A 14,818-nucleotide genomic window follows, 5' to 3' on the forward strand; every position below is an offset into this window, starting at 1 on the left:
CTGAGCTACGATGTACAGCTGCACAGCTGTACATGATTCTTCATGTTACCAGTATATCTGACAAGGCCTGAAAATTGAGTGCTTTTAAAAAGTGGATATAATCGTCTAGATCACTTGGGCATCCACACAAAACCGTACTGTGTACGCTGCTTACGTCAACACCCAGGCCAGACGTAATGGTAGCTATCAGAACTCTGATTTCACCATCTGTTGCCAACATGCTGTCAACAATATCCTTTTGGATATCAGTTTCTGTGTTCCGGTGGTACATGTAAACTTATTAACATACCTGTGGCAACCTTCTGGAAGCAGTGCCATAAAGGTCGCGTATACATTACTGCACATTTTTCTTATCATCCTTTCACAACATGCACCATGGGTCTTCAAGTCATCTGCCAGCCACTTGAACATTGTATCTTGATCTCCTGCAGCAGACTTGACAACATGTTTTATATTTTGCTTGTCCGGCAACTGATTTACCCACACATAATTGCAAAGACCAAAGTTTTTTGATGATACCGCTACGCATATCTCTGGTTGCAGTGGCTGTCAGGGCAACAGTGGGACTGACGACTTGAGTTTCGATCGTAATTCACCCAATTTTCCATACGCTGCTCGAAATGCTTTGGTGTCTCCAGATGCGATCCCCCTATTTGAAAAATAAGAAAAAAAAAAAAACCCCAGTAAGATTAAAAAAAAAAAAACCATTTTCTACATTGCACATAAGTGATTTTAATAATGCCTGCAGTCTCTACAATGCATATCGCATAGCCATAAGACTGCATTAATCTAATCTATAGATGAACAAGTATGAGTACATTTGCATACTGAAGCATGTTCCTATTTGAGTCTTTTCTCAATGTACATGCACATGAAGAATTAGTCTGAGGGCCACAGCGTGTGTCTCGATCGCTCCTCTGAGTAAAGGAGCAAAGCCAACGAGACACAGGCTGTGGCTCACAGACTAAAGCCATGAAAAGACAGTAGGCCTATATGTGTAATTGCATTTGTATGCGAGAAAGTTACAGTAGTTATACTGTACTGTACAAAACAATTAAACCAGTGCAATTACGGTGTTAACAATTTATCACAATTACACAGGATTTAACTCGGTACACCTAGGATTAGGAACACTAACAAGAGTAGTAGTAGTACTGTAGTAGAAGCCTGACATGTGTTTACCCTAACCGGCCCAGAGGCCAGACATAACTATATTTAGTTTTACAATCATTTTTTGTTGTTCAACTAGGGGCCTACAGTTACAGTTTGTAATTCAAGACAAGAGACACGTAATGAAAGTTGCCTTGACGAATTATTTTTAGAAACTGGATAGATCTAAATGATTAGCTTACCGCTAGGTAGGCCGCTTGAGTCTTTGACTTTGTCACGCAGGCCAAGCAAGATCCATATACTCGACCATAGCCCTGCTCATCTGGTCCGAAATTAAAGACTTCAAAGGCATGACAACAAGAGCCACAGCTTTCGGAGAGTCTGGTCCATCATGTAGATCTAGTTTGGGAAGAATATCAACACATAACGGTGCAGCTTGGAAGTTGGAACACCACACTATTGCCGAAACCAGTCGGCAGGGAGATAAACAAATCATGACCACGCACGGAGAAACGAGTACGTGTACGTGTAGGGACTTCTGACACTGTGGTTCTGCTGCTGCTCCCCGAAACCGTCAACGAATCCAAGCTCCTCAGTAGCACATTGCATTGCATGCTCTTCTCATTATCACTGTCAGAAAAGCGACGCGGAGACGCTGATGTTGACATCCATTGATCATGTAAACAAGATTTGGAGGAAATACTTGAAATGCTGCACAGATTTTGGTCGGAAAACGCAAGACTCGGAATCAATACGAAAAGCACATTGCACAAGCTCTGGGGGATCCCCGATCGAGAAGTAAAAGCCACCTCGAAATTGACATGTACGATAGGTCACGATGCTTTAAATAGGCGAATACTTTTTATACGTATTTATCAATTTTTATTTGTTATATCTGAACAAGTATTTTTTAAATCGAAAAATAGATTTAAAATGTTGATAATTGTGATATTTATAATTTAATTTATAACAGTTATGGAAACGAGTAGAAGTTAGTCTTAATCTTACGCACGGTTTATGTACGTTCTAATTTCATTCTCCTCTTATGATCTCTAAGATATATTGTTTGAGCAATCTTTAATAAAAAGAAAGATAATTTTGACATTCTGTTAATACATGTTGAGATTAATACAAATATTGGCGTAAAATACGTATCTTATATTGCTAAATGCAATATACCTCTGTGCAATAAGACTACAAGATTAGAGATCGATCGACTTTTTTCGATCCCGCAAATTGCCTGCTGGACGCGATCTCATCGACCAATCAGGATGCTCGAAATGAGTGAGGGAATGGGGGTGGGGCCAATTTTTTCCGAAATATTTCGGGGAGACTTGGCAAACCAGACTGGACTGTTTTGGAGGTTGAGATGCGTGCGTGCGCGGCAAATTAATACACGAGCATACGGTGGGGCATACGCGTGCTGTAGCGGTGTGTGCGCGCGGTAAATGATCACACAAAACAGTCCAGGCAGTGGACTAGCATGATATGAGCAAACAGTCATGTCTCCTACGAACTGAAATGTGCCACATGTATCAGCTGTAAAGGACATGATATGCGAGACATACAAAGAATTCACGAACATGTTAGCAAACGGCTGCGTCGAGGGTAGGAACATTGCACTAACTCCCACGCACTTACTCAAGAGTTCGGTCCGTCTCGGATCGGTGCATTATTTGGGTGTGTGTGCAATCGGCGCCATTTTTTATTGGTATAAGTGTGATTACCTGACAGTATGTTGAGACAGTACGATCATAACGTGTATTCAATCAATTCTCGGTTAATCATCTCAATCTTTGGCTACCTGTGATGGATAGAAGATACTACCTCGTTCTCCTGTTAACATTGACTACTACTGTGTTCTGTGGCAACTATGGCGAAGGTAAGTGCTTGGACCTGCTATTATATACTGCATATAGACACTAATCGCACCATGTAATGTTTCTGCAGTAGTACAATAATATAATTTTCCTACTTTAATCTCGTTATGTCCACCGACGTCAAGTCTTGACAAAAACAAGTCTACAGCTACAGTTTGTGTATTGAGTAATACAGTTTCAGGCAACTGAGTATATGAATATAAGAACGACCCAAGTCCATGGAAGACCATTTCGAGTAAACTTAAAAAAAGAACTTTATGTCTTTTTTATTTGTCCAATAATAATCTATTTAACTGTGATGGGAAGGCATCATTGTATATACAAATTAGAACATATATTATTATGACAATTAACATTTACATTAATTGTGGAGAGGCCATTTTGTGTGATGGACTTGGGTCGGTCTTTGATTCATATGGACTTGGGTCGTTCTTTGATTCATATACATGATATTCTGCTATAGAGATGAGAGAAGGCGCTATTAAATATGAATGTAAGAAGGACCCAAGTCCATCATTCTTACATTCATATAAGATTTAACTCATTTATTTCAGGCATTTCCGGGGGTAATTAGGATTTATCATTTATACACAAGATGAGTTCATGCATAAGCTACAATTTCCCATGTCAAACTGAATTTGGCCAAAAATTGGACTTGGGTCGTTCTTATATTCAGGTCTTCAATTTCATTTGCGAAATGCGGGTATTTTACAAGAGAATACATACAGTGTATAATTAAGCAGGTCAAAGATTGTGAGAGGTAATCTAATTTGTTATCACTTTTCGTTCATTGTTTCAAAAGCCCCGTGCCTTTAGATAAGGCTAAAATGAAGATATGATACTTTTTGTACGGTTATGCCTCCCCCCCCAAAAAAAAGGCCTGATGTTTTTTTTTTTTTTTTTTTTTGTTTTTTGTTTTACTTCAGGTGTCATCACAACCTCACACATCATAAACGTCCAAATAGACTGTTGAAAACTTTGATAGAATTAGATAACAATTCTGCCAGTTCAGCAGACATCTATCCACACAGGTCCAAGTTTGTTCAAATTCCTTTTTATGGACATCAAGTATGCGCCTTCATTGAATTCGTGTAAAACAAGATCCAAACTGTTTTGTTTTGTTTTGTTTTTTTGGATAAAATGATGCAATACAAAGAAATACATTTTGTTTAGTCTCTTTATATCATGTGTTTAGTAATCTCGCCATGTCTGTTTCTTCCCAGGCTGGCTTCGCTTTTATAAGACATCCCATATCGCATTCCATCTTCATTTCACTTCCTACTCTATATACCTGCTTTCGCAGATACAGATACATTGTAGCCAACTCCGCCGCCAGCAGTTCAGTATGCCAACTTTGCAGCTGCTTTATACGATATACTGTCCTGATATGGCTATTATAATCGTCTTGTGGGCTTTGACCAATCTAATTCCTGGATTAATCTAGGCTATTTTGAACTCTTGTCTCTTTTTTCCATGTTTTCGGTCTCTTCTTTTCTCTTTTGTCGAAATCCTTTTTCTTTCTATTTTTTATACCCTCCTTCCCCCTTTTTCCTGTTTCCTCTTTTTAGTTGCAAGCCCGTCACGTACCCTTCATTTCTCCTTCCCTCTCCCACCACCATCTTTTTCAGTGGGTGCCTCCATTTTCATTCCGCAGAATCGAAGTGTGTCAGGAAAAAAAAGGTCGCACAAAACCATTCGTATAAGATATCCCATTCAGAAAATGCATGCAAGCTGTGCAAACGTCTGAATCATTAGTCTAGTGATATAGTCACCACATAATATAAACTTCACTGCAATGACAACAACTCGTTCTTATCGAAAAATTTGGTATCAAATAACTGTCACGTATTTTCTCGTCCCTGTTGTCCTGATACACTTACTGTTCGCTTACAGAGTAGATTTGATTTTAATTATGCTACATCTCTACTTCTCTCTGTTTCTCTATATTTCCGTATCCTTTTCACGCATCCCATTTTTTTTTCTCGAAATTGTTCTGTCGAGGTTCGCTGGCTCTTTTCTGCCTTTCTGGCCGTTGTTTTTTTTTTTCTTCTTGTTATGTTCTCATTCTGTCTTGTCTTTTAGTCTTTTTCTATTATTGTCGTCGTCCAAGTCTCGTTTAGCGTTTATTCGCGTGTGTATGTGTGTCTGTTTGTTTGTTATTTAATGATTTTCAAGTGAATATTCATGGTACTTCAACGGAGAATTATAAAACTATTGACTGTAATTAGGATTTATCTGTTAACATTTCGATAACTTTACGATTTTTTTTTTTTCCGGACAATATTTTGACTCTCTGTTGAGGACACTGTTGGTTAATTTCAAATCGTTACATCCTATCTTTATGATCACCTTAAGCAAATGGCTGAGAAGAAAACAATTTCATATGTTCATCAAGACAACATCGATTATTTTGATTGAAGCTAAGATTTTTTATTTTCCATTCTCTCGGACAAAATATCTAAACTTCACCTATAAAATATGACTCAACTCATCCTCATTTTAAACCTTAAGTTACGTATGGGTAAGGAATTTTTCATCTGTATAGCTTTTACATTTGAATAATTGAAAGCGTAAGAAGGACATTGAGTGAACAACTTTTCGCTAGTTATACCAGAGAAACTGGGGTATCAAAATAAGCAAAAGCAAAAGCAAAAAAAAAACAAAAAAAACAAAAACAAAAAAACACCAACAACATTCTGATCTTTTTGCTGCACCTCCCCCACTTTCTGGGGGAGGGGGCATGAAGACAGGCATTATGCTTACAATAAGTTTAAAACTGAAAGTCATATGTATTAAGTTTAAAGCATATATTATACAATCACGCGAACTCAAATTTCTGCCGTCTAGCGTCAGTGGTAGGTACTGCCCCCAACGTTAAAGGATGGAAAGGAGAAGACGTGCTGTTGCGGTGTGACATCAAGAAGGAGCCTGTTGTTGTACAGTGGGTCAAAGAGAAAATCTCAGATCAGCAGCAGAGGACGGTGAAAGCTGGATTCATCGATGGACATTTTTTTAGCAGGGAGGAACGGTTCGACGTCGACAAGAACTTCAGCCTCGCCATCAGCAGCTTGGAGATGGCAGATGAGGGTCGTTACTATTGTCTGGTGGTGCTGAAGAATTCCCAAAGTTTTGGAAATTCCACCATCATGACAATTAGCTGTAAGTAACAACTGTCTCTATCCATGTCATAATTAGTAAGAGGGAAAATATTGTTGTGACTTAGGTTACCGGTAAATAGAAAAAAAAAGAAGCTTTAGACACTCAAGCTCACTGAAAAAAAAAAGACAAAAGAACGACATGTCAGTAGTCCGTCACAATATTATAGTGTCACATTGACTTATGTATAATGCTTGCAAGTCAGCCAGTATCGAGAGTAATCGTGGTGATGGATAACTGTAACCGGGGGGCCAAAAGCTAAAAACAGAGGTCGAGTTGCACTCTCTCTACAAACTAAGTAGACCATGCTTATTTTCAAGTTTTTATTGTAACAAACAATATTCCACTGGTCTACCTCAAAAAAATTGTTGCGAAAGCCTCCAAATCCAAGATGGCGTCCAAGATGGCCACCATATTTACTGAATTTGTTATTTAAATGATAGAATTCGATAGAAACATCAGATTTCAACAAATGTGATGTCATATGACAGAGAATAAAATTTTCTACAAGCTAATACCATTTTTGTGGGTTATTGTGATAACTGGATTGAGATTTTAAGGAAAAACACTCATTTTTTGATATTTTTCTGAAAAAAGGAAAATCATGAAAATGCTTGATTCAGCATAAATCAGAGAAAGACTGAAGAATTATCTTGAAACGTCTCAAGAATTTTGGTTGACATATGAATAATATTTGGAGAAAATTAGGGGTCAGTACCATTTTCGGTTCAGGAGTTATAATGTCTCAAACTTGAAAACTCACTACGTAAAAATGGCCACTTTAGTTGTGACCAAGACCTTGTTGGTCGTAAAAAAAAGTCTGCGCGCGCCAAGACTACTACACGCACCACTGGCACTGGAGCTTGTAGCAGTGCCAGTGGTGCGTGTAGTAGTCTTGGTAAATGCAGATTTTTTTCTTTGACAAACAAGGGTTTGTACCTGCAAACTAACTTTTCATACCAAGTGGTAGCTCAGGTGATACTGATCGCTATTATTTCACAGTAGATTGTTCTGAAGCAGATGAGATGAAGCCAGAAAAGAATTTCAAATAGAGGTAGTAGCTTGAAACTTGGCACCAATCTTGTTATAGATAGTTTAAGACAGAATTTAGATCAACCGCTCAAAAAAAAAATCAAGATGACAGCCATCAAAGTTGACGTAGTGCATTGCGCCAAATTTAATGTATTATTTCGATTTTGATACAATTTTGTGTGTTGCGCTATCTTAAACCGTCTTAGGTTTTTATGGACACAATTTTAAAACCAGTAATATTCTACTCTCCGAAAAAGAAAAAACAAATCGAGTGGAAGTTTCTACTTTTGATGTGAGGAGTGAATAACAGAAAACGGTGAATTTAGAGTGAAATTGGAGTGACTTTTGAGTGAAAATGTTCATTTTCACTCATTTTAGAGTGACCTTAGGTAGGGCCCCACACTAACTTTTATTTTTTGGTGGCCCAAAGGCAAATACCCTACCTTTTTCGGTGGCACGATCAGGCCACCAAATTCTTCATTTCTGACATTTTGGTGGCCCGACGTGCGTTTTTTGGTGGCCCTGGGCCACCGGACCACCGTTAGTGTCGAGCCCTGCCTTAGGGATCACTCGCCACTCTTCGAGTGATCCCCAAGGTCACTCTAAAATGAATGAAAATGAACATTTTCACTCTCGAGTGATCCTGATATCTATGTTCATATGGGAAAGCGTCTACCAATGGCATAAGTTCAGATTGTGACACTATAACCCACATGAAATCAGCCTAAAATCAATGTAAAAAAAATCTGATAACAGTAAATACAGTTTCAGCATGCTTATTTGTAAATGTGAATATACAGCACGAATAATCAATTTGGACAATTTTATTCGAACAATATACTGAAAAAGTAATTTCGCACAACACATTTAAGAGTAAAGTTGAGAAATTGCCGCCATGTCGGATTCTTTTTTTTTTGGGGGGGGGGCGGGTTCGGATCAGAAGGGCTTTTCAAGTCATCTGCGGATCAGACATTATTACACATATTACACAATCATCATTCACGTTTCTACAACAGGAGAGTAACATACAAGCAAAAAAGCATATCTTTGATATAGAAGCATTTCTTTTTTATCAAAGATTGGGCCTTACCCAAACACTGGAATGAGCTCCATCCCCCTACCCCCCCCCCCCCCAAAAAAGACCCTCAATATGGTTTACATATAGTACAATATCGTTCGGATGTATAGAAACATGTAATAGACAGCAACATAAGAAGATTGAACAAAATGTATAAAATTATAAGTTATAAGTTGAGATTTAACTATCACGCAACACACTAAAGGTATTGTTTACCATTGGGAGAGATATCACATTCGATTTATATGTGCAGGTTAGTTGTATCACAAAACATTCTACCATGTAAAAAATTATAATAAAGCCTAAAACATGCGGAGATAACACCATTTCTTTTCAAGAAACCATGACCATGATAACTGTTAACAATTTAGTATATAAAACGACATTCTTATCAGATCTTTTTAGTATATCTAACAATATTTAGCATTAATTATACTGATTTAAGTTTGTACATTAGTTAATCTATCCCTAACTCACAGTTTTGAACTAGTTTTAGGAATTAAGTAAAGCTGGGTTTTTGTTTTATGTGCACTAATGGTAAATAATGCCTTGAACGACAACTTCGATTAATTACCGCCATCTTGAATTTTGTGTGGATACTAGTTTTATCGCTAAATATTACACATTGGCAAAAATTGTGCCAAATTCCAAGCTCCTATCTCTTTTTGGAAAATACTTTCTGTTCAATCTTATCTGCCTCAGAACAATCTACTATGATGAAATGCTACAGTAATAGCGACCAGCGTCGCTTATACCACTTGGCATGAAAAGTTAGTTTGCAGGTACTTGCAAGTCACTACACCATAACAATATTACATGTGACCATGTAAACACATTGTAGGCAAAATTTATAATGCTTAAATATATTTTTTTCAAGTTTTAGATGTTAGCTTGTCAACAGTGTATATATGTGACCGTGCACCTCAAAACGAACATAAAGTCGCACACACTGATTTTGCGTGAGGACTGAAAATAAGTGAAATGGGTCAACCTAGCCGATCTTGACTTTTTCATATTTTCTGAAAGAGCAGGTCTTCTTTTACATTATGCTAAAATTTGGTATCATAAAACGGGCAGGAAAGTGTGGTTTTTTAGCAGTTTATCTCGAACATTTTTGGTAGAATAGTGTGGTTAGGTGTGTCTTTAGAATCCCTTTTTCATTTCTGAAAAACCTTGTACACACTCTTCACTTTCAACTCTAATAACTTTTGGGAGGAAAGTGCCACTGCTTTGAAAGTTGGCATTAATTATGGACAGAATGTGTTAATGAGGCATGTTTAATTTCAGTTTAATTTGATAATCCCTTCATTGTTGTTACTGTGGTGGTTTACTTCCTGTTTTTTGTCCTGTTCATCGCACAGCAATCAGGGTTTGGTAAAGATTAAGTGCTTGAATAGACACTGTACTTCAGAGCCTCTTTTCTCAGTTCACACTTTTCCTGAGTTTGTGCTTTCTTTCCAATATTTAGATAGGTTAGGAGAGTCCATTTGATTTGAGTTATACATCATTTTAAAGCTTAAAGTCTGCTCTTTCAGAATATGGTCTTAACTAAAAATTCGTGTCTGGCGACTTTTTGTTTGTTTTGAGGTGCAGGGTCACATATGATATTGCCTATAATTCCAGAAATATGAATTATGTCTCAATCTCAGTAAATCTCAATCTCAATCGCAGGTTTCAAAACAATTCTTCATTTCTTCTTTGATGAATATTAAATCATGCATTTTTACATTTCTTCCTTTTTTCAAAACAATATAAAAATATGTATTCCCCCCCACCAAAAAAAAAGAGAAGCAAACAACACCCCCCCCCCCCCAATTTATCACAATACACAGCTAAAGTGGTATCAACTTTTAGGAAGTTTTGCTCTCCTTCATATGACATCAAATTTGTTGCAATCCAATGTCTCTATCAAATTTCATGTTTGAAATGTTAAATTCAATGAAAATGGCGGCCCTATTGGACCGCATCTGTACTTTGGAGGTTTTTGCAACAAATCTACTGAGGTGTACTTACGGAACATTGCTTAGTATACTTAATATTATGTATGGTCTTGTTTATAGAGAGAGTGGAACTCGAAAAGTAAGCACGATCTTGGATTTGACCCTCTGTGACGTCTTTGGGAAGAGATGCGTGCAAATATATCATCTAAAATTGGATTTCAAGTTATAGACATTATAACTCCTGAACCAAATACAATACTGACCCCTAATTTTCTCCAAATATTGATTATATTATGGGAAAGATGTTAATTTCTGCGTGGTTTTCATAAACATTTTTACTTTTTTTTTTTCTTTTACTTTTTAGAGAAATATTCATGGTGCATTCTGAAAAATGTCTCCATAAAAACCTAAGATGGTCTGAAATACCATTAAAATGTTCAGAATATATAAAAACCATATAAATAGACAAGAAAACAAACAAAATTGTATCAAAATCGAAATGATACATTTACTTTGGCGCAATACACTATGTCAGCTTTGATGGCCTGCAATCTTGAATTTTTTGAGTGATTGATCCAAATGTTGTTGTAAACTTTCTATAGCAAGGTTAGTGTTTCAAGCTTCTACCTCTATTTGAGAGATATTTTTTGCGTCATGTCATCTGCTTCAGAACAATCTACTTTGAAATAATTGCAATCAGCGTCACCTGAGCTACCACTTGGTATGAAAAGTTAGTTTGCAGACACAAACCCTTGTTAGTCAAAGAAAATGTCTGCGTTTGCTAAGACTACTACACGCACCACTGGCACTGCTACAAGCGCCAGTGCCAGTGGTGCGTGTAGTAGTCTTGGCGCGCGCAGGCTTTTTTTACGACCAACAAGGTCTTGTCACAACTAAAGTGGCCATTTTTACATAGTGAGTTTTCAAGTTTGAGACATTATAACTCCTGAACCGAAAATGGTACTGACCCCTAATTTTCTCCAAATATTAGTTATATGTTGAACAAAATTCTTGAAACGTTTCAACATAATCCTTCAGTTTTTCTGTGATTTATGCTGAATCAAGCATTTTCATGATTTTCCATTTTTCAGAAAAAAATCAAAAAATGAGTGTTTTTTCCTTAAAATCTCAATCCAATTACCACAATAACCCACAAAAATGGTATCAACTTGTAGAAAATTGTATTCTCTTTCATATGACATCAAATTTGTTGAAGTCTGATGTTTCAAGCAAATTCTATCTTTCAAATAACAAATTCAGTAAATATCGCAGCCATCTTGGACGCCATCTTGGATTTGGAGGCTTTCGCAACAAATTTTTTGAGGTAGACCAGTGGAATGTTGTTTGTTACAATAAAAACTTGAAAATAAGCATGGTCTACTTAGTTTGTAGAGAGAGTACAACTCACTCGTTAAGTAAGCGACTTTTTGGGGTTTGGCCCTCCGGTTATGAGTCTAATTGCAATCAAACCTTTTTGATTGAAAGAAGTACAAGGTACATTAAAGTAATGTTGTTAGTCAGAGCATGCTTACATATTTTTCATTTTCTCACCAGCACATTTGACCTTCAGTATAGTTTCTTGTTGATAAAGCATTAAATTATTCATTAAACTTGCTACATCGATAATTGTATCTGACACTGTTTTCATATCACAAGTTTCACAGCAAACAGATAAATCAAGATAGTAAAGACAACTTTGTAAAACAAAAACAAAAAAACTATATAGCGGATTTTGTGTCTCAGAGGAGGATTTACATGTAAAACTATTTTTTTTTTTTGCAAATGGACCTTGTCTTCTACTTTATTTAATTTAATTTTTTTTTTTTATTGGGGGAGGGGGTACATAATATTGGGTGTCATAGCAACTGTCCTACCTAACATTACCGTTTATGCCTTAACTCAATAAAGCCCAAGCTATTTTGACCCTTCCAGGCTCGGGGGGGGGGGGGGGGGGGGGGACACATTGGCCCCCTTACATAACTTCTTTATTATAAATGATGTATGACTGTCATATTTGGCACATGTGCAGAGCAACTCATGCTCTACATGACCCAACATTTGAAATTTCTCAAGGTCACCCACTGTGGGCGCTTTTTCCCAAAATATAACGAAATACATAGGAAATACGCTGAAATCATGTTTTTTCTTTCTATTTCTTTATCCCCAGTATATATGTTTTTATTTCATATCAATCATTTTCATATTTACTACAAAGGAAGAGCAAGTCGACCTTCACTATTTGTTATGGTTGAAATTTCTCAAGGTCAACATGTGGGGGCGCAAATCATTACAATATAAAGTACTATATGAAACCTATAATGTATTGCTTGGAATTGATACATATATTGCTATCACATTTCATATTTCCAAAATATTAAAATTTTTTGAATTTGCAGATTGATATTATGATAAACAAATGATATTATTACAAGCAAAGCTTGTGTGAAGATAACACAAAATGAAAAGGTAATTTTTGAAAAATGCTGTATTTTCGATTATTTCTATTATATCTATTGTTTGATACCTATGTCACATAAAAAACAAAGGAAATAATAAGAAGACCATTTCAGGGTAATTCTGAACCATAATTACTTCACATTTCGGTCCTTCAGCAAATAAAAGCCAAGAAAACCCCCATTACATCCATAAGTATACTGTTAACTGAAATTGAAACAGAAAATCATGCAAAATCTGACTAACATGGTTGTCAGTTTACAATTGCCATGGCAAACAGGAATATGGGACATATCGAAATTATATATCAAAATGTTTGCAATAAGATTTTAAGAAAATTCACCAAATATAGTTGAAATCGGGTAAAGGGTGTAGGAGTGGCAAACGAAAATATGGTAGGGGGCACAATGTCCCCCCCCCCCCCCCTTGGGCTTTATAGGGTTAAAACAAACCACATGTAGACTGCGGACAGTTAGTGTGTAAATTTTCAGTATAAATCAGTCATAAATAATGTTTTGATACAAATTATTATTAAGTTTTTTTTTCTAAAACAACAGTCTCTACAAAGGCGTTACCATACCAACCACCAAGTTTAAAACAAAGTAAAACTTTTGATGACCGAGTTTTCAATGACAAACAAAATTATCTCTTGTAGAAGACATACTCAGTCAGGTGCAGTCACTTGTCTCACATTTGCATTTCGCATGATTGGAAACATGTTTAATGGTTTTACAAGCTTTATAACTACACTATGAATGGTGCCTTTCTTTCCGTTTCATTTTGTTATCCTGTTCCTTTTTTTGCGTTTATCATATTACTTATGAATTCTTAGATAAGATAACAATGATTTTGGTATTTAGTCATAAAGCTATATACATGTAGATTGTATAATCATCCTACATTTCCAATCCAAATGTAAACAGGTGAGTTGTGTTTATTTTGTGTCATCATCCAATCTTCATAATTATGTTTCTTCATCTGAGCATTGATCAGGTTGTAGTCCAAAGAAAAAAAAACAAAACAAAAGCGAAAACAACTCTTCGTTACATTTACTCAAAGTATCATGTCATTATCATGTCAGTTATTTGCCGAGTAAAGATTATGATACGTTTAAAATTATACATCATTTCAAAATAATTTTCTTATTTTCCTAGCGATGGCATCAGGACATACGATTAAGGAATGTGCTGCTAGAATTCAATCTCGTCAAAGCCGGTGTACATATCAATCTCCCTCCAACACCCACCCTTTAAATTTTACGTGTGTTGTGAGTGGATTCAAACCTAACGTTTCCATGCTATGGACTGAGGAGTCGGGAAAGAGAATAGATTCTGTGGTTTCACGACAGAGAACACTTTCTGACGGCACATACGAGAGGTTCGAGACAATCATTGTGTTAGCTGAACATGGGACAGAGCAAACCTTCATGTGCGTGGCTACCGGTGACTCGCTGAATGGAGAGTCGACCAGAGAAATCACCGTTCTGCCTTTATCAGGTTTCGTGAAATGTTGCCAATTCTTTGTTTCTGAATAATAGCTTGTCTACAATTGCTAAAATGTTCTACTTGAGATTTGTCACCGGGAAGTATAATTCGCTCATTCATATTATTTTGAGCAAAGTAACCTTTCCGCACACACACAAAAAAAAATGTCCACTTTACTGGTCTCCGATTTACCATAAAAAAAAAGAAAAAGAAAAGATGCATTCAGAGAAATGTTAACAAATTTTAATGAATAAAAGTAGGAGAAGAAGAAGAAGAAACGTACCACAATTGGCAGAGGCACGCGTCACAAGTTCGACACCAACGAGCTATAATACAGCACACGAGTCGCACAGTCCGTGATGTCGACACTTATACTACGCAAGTATATAAAGGCCCATGAGTTTAGGTATTAAAGTAAAAGGTCCACGAGTCCGACACCTATTACTATCATAATTATCAGGGAGGTGTGAAGTGTTGGTCTCATGAACCGCTTTTTGTTTATGTTTTTGTTTTGCTTTTGTTTTGTTTGTTTGTTTGTTTGCCTATGGAGGGTCGAACTCGCAGGCCTTGTTTGCCTAGTGTCGGACTCGTAACTTTTTTTTTTACCTTATGTCAAACTGACAGGCTCTATGACTAGTCAGCTATGTGACTCATGGACCTGGACCTTTTATCTATAGAGCTCGT

At 36.6% G+C, this 14,818-nt stretch overlaps 1 protein-coding gene across 5 annotated transcripts in view; it reads left to right on the forward strand.

Moving 5' to 3' along the window:
• Window positions 1–14,818, forward strand: part of LOC139738927 (uncharacterized) — a 238,710-nt gene that overhangs the window by 210,047 nt on the left and 13,845 nt on the right. For 4 of the 5 annotated variants that reach the window (XM_071649550.1, XM_071649553.1, XM_071649551.1 and 1 more), the window contains exon 3: window positions 13,805–14,146. In XM_071649550.1, the coding sequence (XP_071505651.1) occupies window positions 13,805–14,146 (342 nt within the window). Of the gene's footprint in view, window positions 1–2,704; window positions 2,993–5,837; window positions 6,150–13,804; window positions 14,147–14,818 lie in introns of those variants that run through there. The other variant, XM_071649552.1, reaches the window with a different exon arrangement.

This window comes from Diadema antillarum, unplaced genomic scaffold (genome assembly GCF_040938485.1).
Source record: "Diadema antillarum isolate AM-2024a unplaced genomic scaffold, OU_Dant_1.0 seq00000775_RagTag, whole genome shotgun sequence".
Classification (NCBI taxonomy): Eukaryota; Metazoa; Echinodermata; class Echinoidea; order Diadematoida; family Diadematidae; genus Diadema; species Diadema antillarum.